This window comes from Ictidomys tridecemlineatus, chromosome 5, assembly GCF_052094955.1.
Source record: "Ictidomys tridecemlineatus isolate mIctTri1 chromosome 5, mIctTri1.hap1, whole genome shotgun sequence".
NCBI classification, from domain to species: domain Eukaryota; kingdom Metazoa; phylum Chordata; class Mammalia; order Rodentia; family Sciuridae; genus Ictidomys; species Ictidomys tridecemlineatus.
This window is the reverse complement of record NC_135481.1, coordinates 29,208,506-29,223,815: the sequence shown is the minus strand read 5'-3', so window position 1 is coordinate 29,223,815 and position 15,310 is coordinate 29,208,506. Positions and strand designations below refer to the sequence as shown.

At 35.9% G+C, this 15,310-nt stretch overlaps 1 protein-coding gene across 3 annotated transcripts in view; it reads right to left on the bottom strand.

Moving 5' to 3' along the window:
- Nucleotides 1–15,310, bottom strand: part of Myo5a (myosin VA) — a 228,574-nt gene that overhangs the window by 95,399 nt on the left and 117,865 nt on the right. For all 3 annotated transcript variants that reach the window (XM_078049598.1, XM_078049596.1, XM_078049597.1), the window contains exons 10-14: nt 10,951–11,216; nt 10,108–10,189; nt 6,130–6,270; nt 2,520–2,645; nt 1,546–1,629 (exon numbers count right to left, since the gene is read on the bottom strand). In XM_078049598.1, coding sequence (XP_077905724.1) covers nt 1,546–1,629; nt 2,520–2,645; nt 6,130–6,270; nt 10,108–10,189; nt 10,951–11,216 — 699 coding nt within the window. The remainder of the gene's footprint in view (nt 1–1,545; nt 1,630–2,519; nt 2,646–6,129; nt 6,271–10,107; nt 10,190–10,950; nt 11,217–15,310) is intronic.

Sequence of the window (15,310 nt, the reverse complement as noted above, 5' to 3'; positions counted from 1 at the left end):
TCAAACTATGTTAGATAAATCATACACTGTCCTCACTTCAACTGCAGCAATGCTGCATAGACTGGCAGTCACTTTAAATGACTCACTAGAACACAAGAGATAATTTCTGATGGTTAAAAAAATTAAGTCAAAATAAAGACAACTGATTATGGGTGCCTCAAGAATGAGAACCTTTGTTTAAGCTAAATTACTTTGGCCAAATATTAACAATAGAATTTCATGGTTTATATCAATGTTCATATATCAAAATGACAAAAATCTTCACCTGTTTAATACTTAAAGATTGGCACTATGAAAATTTTCTTACACATCGATCCTGTAAGCTATAAAGCATTAATTAAAGAAAAAAATTATCTTTTTCTATAGACACTTTGACTCATTATTTTCTGGGGGTTAAAACTGGGATTTGGTCTTCATGTGATCTTTATACTATCAAAATAACGGAAAGCAAACATTTTAGTTTCAAAAACAAGAGTTAGAATGTTCATATGCAATTCCATTGAAGTTAAAATTCTTTTTAGAATAAATTAGAAAAACAAAGTGTAACAGTCATTTAGACAAATTCACATGAAGTTTTTAAATGAATATTGGCCCAAATAAGTAGTTGGCTGCCTGGTTTGCACCCTGTAGGATGAATGTGAGAGGTCCTCTCATCCTTTCCAGATTAAGTTGAAGGGTGCAGTTGGGATCAATCTAATGATGTATTGTAGACCTCATTGTTTTTGCAATCTGGAATATTCTTTTCCCACTGGAAGGCAGTGTTTCTAGTGTCTGTCCTTAAGAAAAACAACTTCAAAGTTATACCTGGAATTAGATTCAACAATGATCCTGAGCTCAATCTCCATCAGCATGAAGTACATGAGGCCACAATTCTGGCACATCCCTTCAAAATGATATAGCAAAAAAAACTGTTTTCTCTCATAGTCTCTCACAAAGGCACACAAGAGAGAAGACCATGGTGGAGGCAATAATTTCACTTAAAACTGAAAGACCACAATGCATAGTGGTTAAGAGCAGACCCTGAGCAAGACAGCTTGCATTTTTATGTGGCTTAAAAACTCACTAGCCATGAAGTCCCTGTGCCTCAGATGCCTCATCTGTAAGATAAGAGTAATGATAATACCCTTCATTATAAAGATTAGATGTGTTAATATTTGCAAGGCTTTTAGAACAGAACCTGATACACAGTAAGTGTTATATATTGGTGAATTAAAAACTGTAAGTAAAACAGATTTTGTTGGAAAAATCATTTTTATTGTTAAAATGCTAATGCTTAAAGCTGGGCATGGTGATGCACACCTGTAATCCCAGCGACTCAGGAGCCTGAGGCAGGAAGATCACAAGTTTAAGGCCAGCCTGGGCAACTTAGCAAAATCCTCTCTGAAAACAAAAATAAAAAGGGCTGGAGATACAGATTTAGCTCAGTGGTAGAGTGCCCTTAATCTCAATCCCAGGACTGCAAAACAAACAAAAACAACAAAAACTAGTACATAATTAACATTTTATTGAATATATACTGATTAGAATAAACCTGTCTATGGTTACCTTGCTTGACTTAAGAACTTTAATTTGTTCCTCAAAAACAGTGTCTTTATTCTTTTCAAGAAAGCCTTCACACTGGTATTCCACCTGAAAACACATGGAAAAATCTCCTTAACTGATAGCACTTTTGAATAGATATTATATCATCAACAACAAAAATAAGTAGTAGCTCAGGTTACATGACCAGCTCTCATCAGTTTTTTTGCTAAAATATTGGTACCATTCCATAACTGTTTTTCTAGGGAATAGTGGTAGTGCTTGCTGATTAATTGTGGTCTAAATAATCCTCTCAATTTATGGGTAAGCAGACTCATAAGAAGTTGATCCTCTTCCCCCACGCTGGCCAAAGAAAGCTCATCCCAGGCTGACCCATTATATCTCCTACCAAGCTAGTCCACTATTCAGTGGAATGTTTTTTTTGGGGAAAGAAGAGATTAAAGTGGGAGATAGGATCAAAAGGAACACATGGCTGTTGGATTGGAAAGAGGTGAAAAATTAATGATGGATAGAGGAAGAAGCTGGGGGAAATATTGTTGATTTGGTAAAGTGGGATTCCTTGAGAATAGAAGATTTCTCTTTCAAAACCCCAGCAAACTGAACAGTCTGTCACTAGAGGACCTTTATATCCTGTACTACAAAACCCTTAGGTGAACTTATGTTCATTTTAAGGTTTCCAGTCAGGACTAAGGTAAACTCAGAAAGTCCTCAACCCCTGAGGGAGATTCCCAGGAAGCTGGTTTCAGGGTTTCCTGGAGTTCCAACTTCTAGACAGAAGACTAGACCCCTATTTATTTAATATATAATTCAATTTAAGTTAAAGGAAGAGAAAACCAACAAGCCAATACTGAAGACTGCTTTTTCTGTAAGCCCTCAAAGAATGCAAGCATCAGCAAAGAAAAAAACAATATTTCTTGATTATTATTTTTTTCCTTCATTTAAGTATTCAAAAATAAAAAAAATATACAAAGCTTCCTTACTTTGTCAGCAAAATGTTGGATGATGAAAGCTTTGTTTGACAGGCGAGGCTTTTCAAAGAGTGTACATTTGTTCAAATGTGTGTTGTACAATTTTTGGGCCCAAGTGTCATCTGTACCTTTAGGCATCTACATTGAGGGAGAAAAAGAAAGAAAGAAAAGAAACTGAATATTGAGACTCTTCTGTTGCATCAATTGCCAAAAGGTCACTTTTTGGCTTTACCTATATTTAGTTTAGGAATTCATTTCTTCTACATTTCTTTCCAACAGGCCCCAAACCAATTACTAATGAAGAGCTAGACCAAGCGCTTTCCACAGGTGACCCAGCCATCTTTGGGTGACAATCTGCCTATACTAGAAATCATCAAATAAATATTTGATCTGTTTTTAAAACAAAGGCCTTATAAGATGAATATCATGTATATAGTAATATGTATTTTTAAATTTTAAATTTTTGTTAAATAAAGGTAACATTTACACACAGAAAGATATGAAATGGAGGGTCTCCCCTTGTTGTTTTCTCAACTTTAATCTCTTTTAAGACATGTAGATGAATGGGCTCATTCTACGTACTCCTTGCCTTTTTTTCTTCTTAATAATTCTTTTATTTATGGCCACTAGGTTGTTATTGTTTTTTGTTATTATAACAACTGCCGTAGTTTTCTTCTTACACGTATATACCTTGGATACTTTCACAAGTATATTCATAGATTGAAATCTAAGCAGTAAAAAGATACATGTATTTATGATTCTGAGAATTGTTGTCAAATTTCATCTTAAGTATGTTGTATTAATTCTTATCCTTATTGTACAGATACAGTATTCATTTACCAATACCAAATGAAAGGTATCAGGTCTAACTTACCCATGTGATGGGTAAAAAGCAGGATACCATCTTTGCTTTGCTTTGCATTTTATTTTAATTTCAAGTGAGGCTGAGCACTTTTTTATTACATACCTTCTTAATGTTGTAGGAAATCTGGAGGCTTACATGGATCAACCTATGATAAGGTGTAACTTATTGCATATAAACTAAAGAAAGATTAAGTGAAAGTATAGGTTATTTGCCTAAGATGACTCAGATAGTAGTAAAGCTGGGGATCCACTATTTTTTCTAACATGGTGCATCATCAGATATTAAGACTAACCTCCATCTTTATCACCTATGTCCATAATAAAGAATGACTAGTAAATTTTTAACTTATGGCTATTAAGAGCTAAGCTATGAAACCAACCTAGGTGCCCTTCAACAGATGGATGGATAAAGAAAATGTGGTATACATATACAATGAAATATTACTCAGTTATAAAAAGGAATGACTTTATGACTTTTGATTCTGGAGACAATCATGCTAAGTGAAGTAAGCCAGTTCCCAAAACTCAAGATCAAATGTTCTCTTTGATATGCAGATGCTAACACACAACCAGGGAGGGGGAAGGAAGAACAAAACTTCAGTGGATTAGACAAAGGGGAATGAGGAAAGGGAAGGAAGAAGGGAACAGGAAAGACAGTAGAATGAATCACACATAACTTTCCTATGTTCATATATGAGTACACGACCAGTGAAATTCCACATCATGTATAATCACAAGAATGGGATCCTAATTAGAATATTTTACTCCATGTATGTACAGTTTGTCAAAATATACTCTACTATCATGAATATCTAAAAAGAACAAAAAAAGACTAAAATCACAAATAGATTATCCTTTTTAGCATATTTCATTTTTAATGTATTTTATTGAAATCCAACTAAAAGACAACTTATCATAGTTGCCTTAAACAACAAATGTTATCATCAAGAGTGGTCTCAAGCTGTAGGTATTACCAGTGACAACTGTTTCCCTAAATAATAACTCCACCTAGATCACTACTGATATTCTCATCTTAATGGATATTATATAAATGACTTGACATTTCCCAGATGGTTTCCTAATGATAACAAGAGCTTACCTCCTACATTTGAGAAAATTAAATGAGAAAATTCCTTTAACATACTTGGATTAAGCCTTATATATAGCAATTCCTTAATAAAAGATAAATAATAGTGATGATGACAAAAAATTATGGCTACTTAGAACTATTATTCAAAATATATTTTGTGCAATTTCTTGCATTTCTTTTTTTAAATTTTTTTATTGGTTGTTCAAAACATTACAAAGCTCATGATATATCATCTTTCATACATTTGACTCAATTGGGTTATGAACTCCCATTTTTACCCCAAATACAAATTGCAGAATCACATCGGTTACACACTCACATTTTTACATAATGGCATATTAGTGACTGTTGTATTCTGCTACCTTTCCTATCCCCTACTATCCCCCCTCTCCTCCCCACCCATCATCCCTCTCTACCTCATCTGCTGTTGTTCAATTCTCTCCCTTGTCCCCCCCCCTTTCCCCTCACATACTTTTCTATGTAATTTTGTGTAACATTGAGGGTCTCCTACTATTTCCATATGCTTTCCCTTCTCTCTCCCTTTCTCTCCCCCCACTCGTCTTTGTTTAATCTTAATCTTTTCCTCATGCTCTTCCTCCCTGTTCTGTTCTTAGTTGCTCTCTTTATATCAAAGAAGACATTTGGCATTTGTTTTGTAAGGATTGGCTAGCTTCACTTAGCATAATCTGCTCTAATGCCATCCATTTCCCTCCAAATTCTATGATTTTGTCATTTTTTATTGCTGCGTAGTACTCTATTGTGTATAGATGCCACATTTTTTTGATCCATTCATCTATTAAAGGGCATCTAGCTAGACTGGTTCCACAGTCTAGCTATTGTGAATTGTACCGCTATGATCATTGATGTGGCAGTATTCCTATAGTACACTCTTTTAAGATCCTCAGGAGGGTGATAGCTGGGTCAAATGGTGGATCCATTCCCAGCTTTCCCAGGTATCTCCATACTGCTTTCCAAATTGGCCTTACCGATTTGCAGTCCCACCAGCAGTGTAGAAGTGTACCCTTTTCCCCACATCCTCACCAACACTTATTGTTGTTTGACTTCATAATGGCTGCCAATCTTACTGGAGTAAGATGGTATCTTAGGGTGGTTTTGATTTGCATTTCTCTGACTGCTAGAAATGGTGAGCATTTTTTCATGTACTTGTTGATTGATTGTATGTCCTCCTCTGTGAAGTGTCTGTTCAGGTCCTTGGCCCATTTGTTGATTGGGTTATTTGTTATCTTATTGTTTAATTTTTTGAGTTCTTTGTATATTCTGGATATTAGGGCTCTATCTGAAGTGTGAGGGGTAAAAATTTGTTCCCAGGATGTAGGCTCTCTATTCACCTCTCTTATTGTTTCTTGCATTTCTTTAAATACATTCTGTCTCCAACAGAGTTCTAAATATAAGAAAATTGATTTAAAAAAGCAACAAAAATTGGTAGCAATATTATCTACCAATTTTCTACATAACCTATAATTAGCTGAAAATAAAAGTTTCATTTATAACTAGAATCCTTGAGGTCTAGTGTCCCTTTAGAATGAAGACTCTCACTTGCCACAATGGCATTTCATGTTACTAATAAATGTCTGCCTGAACCTACTTGCCTCCTGATCTTGATGCATCTATTTGACAGTCTAAATTCCCCCCCAAAATCATACTCGCCTTGCATTCCTCATCCAGCAAATCTAGAATGCCCAGTTTAGATTCTATAAGATTAATACAAGGCTGATTATCATAAAAATCTATGAGTGTCCATGGAATTTGTTCTTTCATGTATTCCTCTTGTTCCAATTTGAAAACGTGCTGAAATGAAAAAGAAAAATGCAGTCATTTTTGGATTGTTATCATAAAGAATGTAGTAAAAAACAACAACAACAATGTTTCTATAAAATACTAAGAGGATACCAAGAAAACTGGAGATAGTTTGTGGCTACTAGCAACAGTAATCTCATGGGAGAAGCACCATTTATACACAGAGAAAGTAAATTAAAACCATAGAAAGCAAAACCTCAGCTACATCAGATCGTTAGTGAAGAAGCAGATCTAGGCATGTAAATGTTTTAAGTAGCTGATAAATGTAAGCAGTGTTTGTGATTTTTTATTATGTATATTTCTAAAATTGTACTTTCTACTTTTGGCTCCTTAAGCAATTATATAGGGCTGCTAACGACACAGGACACAGGAATGTCTAAGCTGGCATTGAACAACTATGCAGAGTGAATGCCCTCTAGACTACTGAACAGTACAGGGCAATGCTTTGAGCACAACAAAATAATTTCTTAAGGGATTGTGGTGCTGAAGTACAACATGCCTCAAAATTAGATTAACGTATGTTTTTTTGTGTGTATCAGCCTTGATTATTCTCCTCTTTCAGGGAATAATGGCTCACTTTTCTAAATTTTTTATCCAATACTGCAAGCAGCTACACAAGTATTACCAATCCATTGCTATTTCTGCTAAAAATCTTCAGCCACAACCCACACCATTGCTTCTGAACTCTGTTCATTCGTTTAATCAAAAATATATATTGACTACATACTATGTGTCAGTCACAGCATATAGTCAACAACATCGACAACAACTATGTGTCAGTCACAGCATATAGTCAACACATCAACAACAACAGGAGACTGGTGGGAGATGAACACAGAAATCAAATAATCACAAGGAATAATATTAAAAAGGAAAATAATATAAACTATGAGTGCAAGAATCCTCATCTAGTTTGGTTACAGGATGATCAGGGTAGGTTTCCCTAAAGAAAGGCTTGTGCTCTGAGCTTTGAAGGTGAAGAGGAGCAGAGCTGCCCTAGATGGGAAGGGCAATCTGCCACAGTTTGTGGCAGGATGTACTCTAACCGTGCAGCTGATACACAACTTTCTGTTTCTATGGATGCTAATAACCATTAACTGTTCTTCCAAGTTTCTGCTGTTATTTACTTGTCTCTTTTATCTTCTTTGGTTCTCTCACACATCTTGCTATTTTTCTAGGGAGATTATCTTTTTGTGGCTATAACCACATAACACATATTTCCTAAGATACCAAGTCCTACGAAACAGGTGACACAGAGATTTCTAATATATAATTCCATGCACCTGGAACTTTCCCATTTTATTTTACTTTTATTGGAATGTCCTTTGCACTTTAAGCAGCTATAAGAAGCCTTAGTTAAAACAAAACATAAAAAGGTCATCCATAGAGTATTTGTTATGCTAATTAGCAATTTTATTCTGTTCTTTTGATTAATGAGAAAATAAATAAGGCATCATATGTTAGAGGTGTCCTGATTGATAGCACTAATATCTTCCAAAACAATGAACTTTTAAAGTTTTTCATTAGTTTATATGTAGTCTTCATGCTGACATCAGAAGCACTGCTCTAAGCTTTAAATAGAACTTATCTCTCATACAAATCTTTATATCTATTCTAGAAAACTCCATAAAGCCGAGGGGCTCAAATATTTGGGGTGCTCAATTATCAAGGAATGTGGGCATGAGATTCAATATGTCAAGAGGTCCTTGTCAATATAGGAATGCTTCTAAGCACTAAATATGCCCACTACGTTTCTTTCTTTCTTTCCTTTTTTTTTTTTTTTTTGTTTTGTTTTAGGGACTAAACCACTAAGCAACATCCCCAGCCCTTTTTAGTATTTTATTTAGAGAGAGGGTCTTACTGAGTTGCTTAGGCCTCACTAAATTGCTGAGGCTGGCTTTGAACTTGAGATCCTTCTGCCTCAGCCTCCTAAGCCCCTGGGATTATAGGCCTGTGCCACTGCATCTGGCTCCCACAGTAATTCTTATGCCAACTGCCCACATCCATGGCCTCAGCTCAGGGAGCAGCCCGATGCAGCTAAGTCCTTTACTGTGAAACCCCATGTGTCTGGTCACAGCTCACTAAACCAAGTATGGGTACATGAGGGCACTTTATTGCTAGACATCTCAGATGAAAAAAAATGAATGGGGCTAATTAGTTCACTTTCTCAGGTATCTGAATTAGAAAACAAAGAAACAATTAGGCAATTAGCAGTAGGAGCAGAAGCTGAAAGAATCCAAGATGAGTGGGAAGTGAGCAAGTTAAGATGTGAAGAGCATTCCAACCACTGTTATCTCTATAGGAAGTCTGAAGTAAATGAAGAAGAAATGTTGAGGTGGAGATAATATATACAAACTAGAAGTGAGAATAAGCCATCTCATAGTAAGAGGGAGTGGAGCAATTATGCATAGAAAAATTAAGATATAACATAATGGGGAGGTGTGAGGGAAAATCGAGAGGAATAAGTGGTGAATAGAAACAGAAAGCAGGCAAGAATTTTTAATTCTTTTAGCTATTTCTTCTGATGTTTACTTACATATTTCTAAAGAATATACGCATCAGTTGCTTTCTGATTTATCAATTTGAAACTGTTAACTTTCTGATGAAGCTAAGTTCATATACATGACCCTCTCTGCTGCTCCTTTGTTATCTTCCCAATATTACTATTTTTGGATTTTCTTTTTTTAGTCAATTTTATAACTTAAAATAATTTGCTTAAACTTTTATTTATTTTTTTATCAACTATGGACCACAGACCACTCATACCACTTGACGTCTCTTTTCATAAGATGAAGCAACGTTTCCTATCCTTTAGCTCTCTTTTCTTCTATCAACCAATTCCTATCGATGGTCCACCCCTTTCTTTTCCTTCTCCTCCCTCCTTTTTTTTTCTTGATTTTGTGTGTGTGTGTGTGTGTGTGTGTGTGTGTGTACGCTTGCTGGGGATTGAACTCACACATGCTAAATAAATACTCTCCCACTGAGCCATATTTCCCAGTACTCAGTGGCTCATTCTTAACATCCTCTTTCATCAATACTAATAACTACCCCTAATTTTGTACTTTGAACTGTGCTTGACATGTGAGGAGCATTTTATGTATCCCAACTCATTTAATCCATAAAACGATATGTGGGGGGAACTATTTTCATCTCTATCTTACAGATGAGGAAGCTAAGGTCCAGGGAGGTCCCAACGTCTCCTGGACAATAAAGACAGAATGGGATTCCAACCCAAGCAGTTCACCTCTGAGGCCTCTGCCCTTCACAATTATATAATCTGCTGCCCTTCACTTTTAAGTACCTTCAGATCTCCCACCACTGTGATAATCCTCTAGGATATTTGATATTACTTCTTCACAAGAGTCACTCTCAAAATATTCCCATTGCCATTGTCTCAGTGAGAATGGCTTAGACTATTGAAAAAAGAATACATGAAATTCTCATGTTTAGTTTTGACTCCTTGCTAATATAGAAAGTAAGAGTTAAGGCTGTCATAACACCACATACAATTAATTTCAGAATGACAAAATGAAAAATATCCCTAGGTTCAAAGCTTTATATTTCCTATATTGGTAACACCCCTCCTACTTCTCTCACTCAATTTAATTGCCCCAAACTCTCATCATTCTCAGACAATGGATGACTTCCAAATATTTCTCTAAATGTAGCATCATTTTTTAATCATTAGTTCTAGCTGTTTAGTTGTTCTAAAACTCATATAATACTTAAAATTCAGGACTTCATTTCAAGGGCCAGACTTTAAACAAAGACCAGGAATTAAAGAGATAATTTATAGCAGAATTATTATTCAAAGAAGAACATTCTTACCATGTTGAATTGCTGCTGTAGTTTTTCATTTGCATAATTTATACAAAACTGCTCAAAACTATTTATCTCAAATGTTTCGAATCTGTAATACCAAAAATAAAATAGGAAAGGGAGAAAAGGAATAGTTTTAAAATATTCAAAATGTACTCATTAGGAAGAAAGAAATAGGAAGTACTGTAACACTGTGCAACTTTCTTTACACAGCAATTACGATAAATGTTTATAAGTCCGAAATATGGAAAATGTGCCCAACAGATGAGTACCTGCTATGAGGCAGAGAATTTTATTTAGAGTTCCCAGCATGAAAAGGTGTTCAAAACTATGAGTTTTTGAGGCTCATTCATCTCCTGAGAGGAACAACAGAATTATAATAAAGTCATTGCTCCTATCAATTTATAGACTCAGAGTGTCACACATTCATAGAAGGGAACCTTATAAGTTCTTCTGAAAAACTGAACCAGAGAATGAAAAATCAAGTATAAAATAAGCACAATGTACAAAATGGGTTTACATTGTTAAGGAAGGGTATCCACAGAAAACAAATTAGCGAGTAAAATTAGATTTTTAAAAATTCAGTGATAATTTCTCACATGAGACTCTGAAAACCAATTTATTCCATCCATTACTTTATTAAATTAGCTCTAGAGCTGAGCTAAATTTTTGTTGTTGTTTTAGTTAAATTTTAATCACAGCATATCACCATCATAAAGGTACTCCTGACTTGCCATAGGTAGGGTTTTCCTCTCCTCACCAGTATGAGATAAAATTAATTCCCATTCAGAGTGACTAAATACTCTCCACAAAGAAATGCTCTCTGACAGACCAATAAGCCAAAATGCTCACCCATAAATATCCAGCACGCCAATAAAAGAGTGTTGCTTAACAGCAGAATGCAGAGCCTGATTGACATGATCTACAATCCAGTTAAAGAGCTTGGCATAGATGTGCTTGGCTAAAGCATCACGGGCATTTGTGGCCTGCAGCTTGGAGATGGGCTTGATGTATGTCTCTGTGGCAGTAGCCAGCTTCCGATGGCAAAGCCAATGACACATCTCCTCATAATCCACACCCATGAGATCACAGAAGATGCTGAGAGGTTCATGCTTGGGCTGCCAAAAGAGAATGGGTTACTTCCTATGACCAGACCAATCAAATAAGAATTTCCTGAAAAATGTTAACAAAGAAATATCAAGTAAAACTCAGCAATGTTTTTGATATAATAAACATCAAGATCACTCACACCTGATCTGTGATAATAATCACAATCATTATTCAAACTGGCATCTGGGTGACATAATATCGGTTAGGGCTCATTGAAAAAATTATCTCTTCTTTGATTTTTTATAGAGCTCTCTGTATTTGTCTTAGGGCACACTACATTATTTAGTCAATCAGAAAATCAGTCATCTAGTCAATAAATATTTACTAAATGGCCATTGTACTCCATTAAACAAAAATAGACATGGTTCATTTCCTCCTAGAACTTATAGTCACTGGGGGAAATAAATGATTGCTCCCTAAATACTACAAAGAAAAAGGACACTACACTGAGTCCACACAAGAGGAGTGTGCTGTATTTAGGGAGACAAGAGACAGTTGTCTTGAAAAATGGAATTGAGATTTAAAGGAATTTGGAAGGTGCTTCTGGGTTAAAGAGTGAAGGTAGAGTTTTTTAAGCACAAGAAACGGCTTTAAAAAAAGAAAAAGGTTCTGTGTAGGAGGGAAACAACTAATATGAAAATTGAAGGTGGGTGAGAGTGTGTAAGATGGGTAGAGAAAAGCAGAGGCTATGCCATGGATAGTCTGAATTCCCAGAGAAATGGGAAGCTGTTGAAGGATTTTAGGTAAACAACGTTTTAGATGAGAATCATTTTAACAATTTACGTATTCTTGTATCACCTAGAATTTCTTCTGTACTTTTGAATGAGTAGATTTTTGATAAATATTTGCTTAATTTAATCATGTTAGTGCCTTACATTCTTCAACATTTTACCCACATATCAATTGAATCTGATAACATTCCTGGGGGATAGGCAGGGTGAACACTGTTGTCTCTAAATTAAAAACAAGAATCATGATCAAGTTGGCTTTATCCCAGAGATGTAAGGATGGTTTAACATACAGAAATCAACAAATATAATTTATCACATAAACAGAACTAAGGACAAAAACTACCTAGTCATCTCAATAGATGCAGACAAGGCCTTTGACAAAATTCAGCACCCATTCATGATAAAAACACTGAAGAAACTAGGGATGGAAGGAACTGCCTCAGTATCGTAAGGGCTATATACAAAAAAACCCAAAGCCAATCTCATAGTAATTGGGGAACCACTTGCCTCAGTCTGGCTGGGCACAAAATCACGAGCCACTCAAGCAGAAATAAACTTTATTTCCAAAACTCCCGCAAACCACGCACGCCGCATTCTCCCAGGACACACCACACCAACCAATCAGAAATCCGTCCTCCGGAAATCCCTCCTACCACACTTGCCCAACCAATGGGAACTCTCTGGGAGTCCCCGGAAAGCTTCAAAGTAGCAGGTCGAGGCAGAGGGGGGGTGGGGGTGGGGGTGGTCTAATATACAATTGAATGCACATCTTAACATAATCATCTCAATGGCTTGCTGGCATCACCTTTCAACCAAAAATGCCATGCATCATTCCTACTCCGCTATGGCTCTTAGCAACCACTGAAAGCATTTATTTTAAAATCTGGAACAAGACAAGGAAGTGCATTCTTACAAGTCCTATTTAATATAATACTAGAAATTTCAGCCAGAGCAATTAGGCAAGAGAAGAAAGTAAAAGGAATAAAAATAGGAAAGAAAGAAGTCAAATTATCATTGTTGGCAAATGATATGATCTTACACCTAGAGGATCCCCCCCCCACAAAAAAAAAAACTCCAGCAGAAGACTACTAAAGCTAATAAACAAATCTGGCAAAATAGCAGGTTACAAAAATCAACATATAAAAATCAATAGCTTGGGGCTGGGGATGTGGCTCAAGCGGTAGCGCACTCGCCTAGCATGTGTGCGGCCCGGGTTCGATCCTCAGCAGCACCACATACCAACAAAGATGTTGTGTCCGCCGAGAACTAAGAAAAAATAAATAAATGTTAAAAATTATTCTCTCTCTCTCTCTCTGTCCCTCTCTCTCACTCACTCTTAAAAAAAAAAATCAATAGCTTTCTAATATATCAACAATGAATAAGCCAAGGAAGAAAAAAGGAAAACAATCCCATTCACAATAGCCTCAACACAACAACAACAACTTAGGAATAAATCAAACCAAGGAGGTGAAAGACCTCAATAATGAAATCTGTAGAAAGAAATTAAAGAAGGAGGAAAGACCTCCCATGCTCACAAATAGAATTAACACTGTTAAAATGGCCATACTACTAAAAACAAAATACAGATTCAATGCAATCTCCATAAAAATACCAGTGACATTTTTCACAGAACTAGAAAAAAAGAGTCCTAAAATTCCTTTGGAAGAATAAATGATCTAGAATAGCTAAATCAATTCTAGGCCAGAAAAGCAACACTGGAGGCATCAAAATACCTAACTGAAATTATACTTCATGATGTAGTACATGCATAACCATGTTTATAGCAGCACAATTCACAATGGCCAAACTATAGAACTAGCCTAGATGTTCAAAAGATGAATGAATAAAGAAAATGTGGTATATATACACAATGGAGTTTTATTCAGCCATAAAGAAAAATGAAATTATGTCATTTGCAGGAAAATGGATGGAACTTGAGACCATTACGTTAAGTGAAATAATCCAAACTTAGAAGGTCAATGGTTGTATATTTTCTCTCATTTGTGGAAGCTACAGAGGAAAAAGGAAAAGAATGGGTGGGGGTGGGGGATCTCATGAAAATCAAAGGGAGGTCAGTAAAGGACAGGGGAAAGGGGAAAGGAGAGGGGAAGTGCTGGGAATTGATATTGGCCAAATTATATTGTTATATTGAAAGCATGTACAAATATGTAACAACAACAAATCCCATCATATGTACAACTATAATGCACCAATAAAAAATGTGGAAAGGAAAATGAGGAAATGAGGTCCAAGAGAACAAACAGTTTGTCAATAATCACATGACTAATTTATGTCATAGCTGGCACTAAAATCCTGGGTCTTCTGACACCCTCTTCCCTGGGTCGTTCTCATTTAAGTGGTCTTCCTCTTTTCAATACCTTCCTCCCAAGTAACACTTTAGATACAAGTCAGCATCTCACTCAACTCCCTTAAATAATAAGCAGCTTAGAATTAAGACACACACACACACACACACACACACAGAATTTTTGAGCCATAAGAAATGACATACTGATACGTGCCATAACATGGATGGACTTTGAAAGAATACACATTATATGATTCAGTTTCTAATATGACTAGAATAAACAAGTCTATACAGGCAGAAAGTAGATTCAATGGTTAAGTAGGGCTAGAAAAATAGAGGAACAGAGAAGTATCAGGTAACGGGTATAGATTTTCTTTTTGAAATAATGAAAATATTTAAATTGACTATGGTGATGGCTAAAAACATCCATAAATACAATAAAAAAATTTAATTATACATTTAAAGCCATTTAAATGGGTATAATTCACATTATACTACAACAAAACTGCCTTTGAAAAAAGTTTAATGGGGGCTGGGGATGTGGCTCAAGCGGTAGCGTGCTCGCCTCGAATGCGTGCGGCCGGGGTTTGATCCTCAGCACCACATACAAACAAAGATGTTGTGTCTGCCGAAAACTAAAAAGTAAATATTAAAATTCTTTCTCACTCTCTCTTAAAAAAAAAAAAAAAAAGTTTAATGATATTTCCTTAGAAATCAGAGATTAAATTAGAATCTTCATTTTGTCTTTTCAAAAACTGCCATAAAGGGGCTGGGGTTGTGGCTCAGCGGTAGAGCACCCGCCTAACATATGCGAGGGCCTGGGTTCAATCCTCAACACCACATAAAAATAAATAAAATAAAGGTATTGCATCCAACTAAAACTAAAAAAATAAATTTAAAAAAGCTGCCATAAAGGCTGGGCATGGTGGCACACACCCATAATACCAGTGACTCAGAAGGCTCAGGTAGGAGGATGGCAAGTTCATGGTCAGTCTTAGCAACTTAGCAAGACCTGCCTCAAAATAAAAAATAAAAGCGGCAGAGGATAGAGCTCAATGATAGA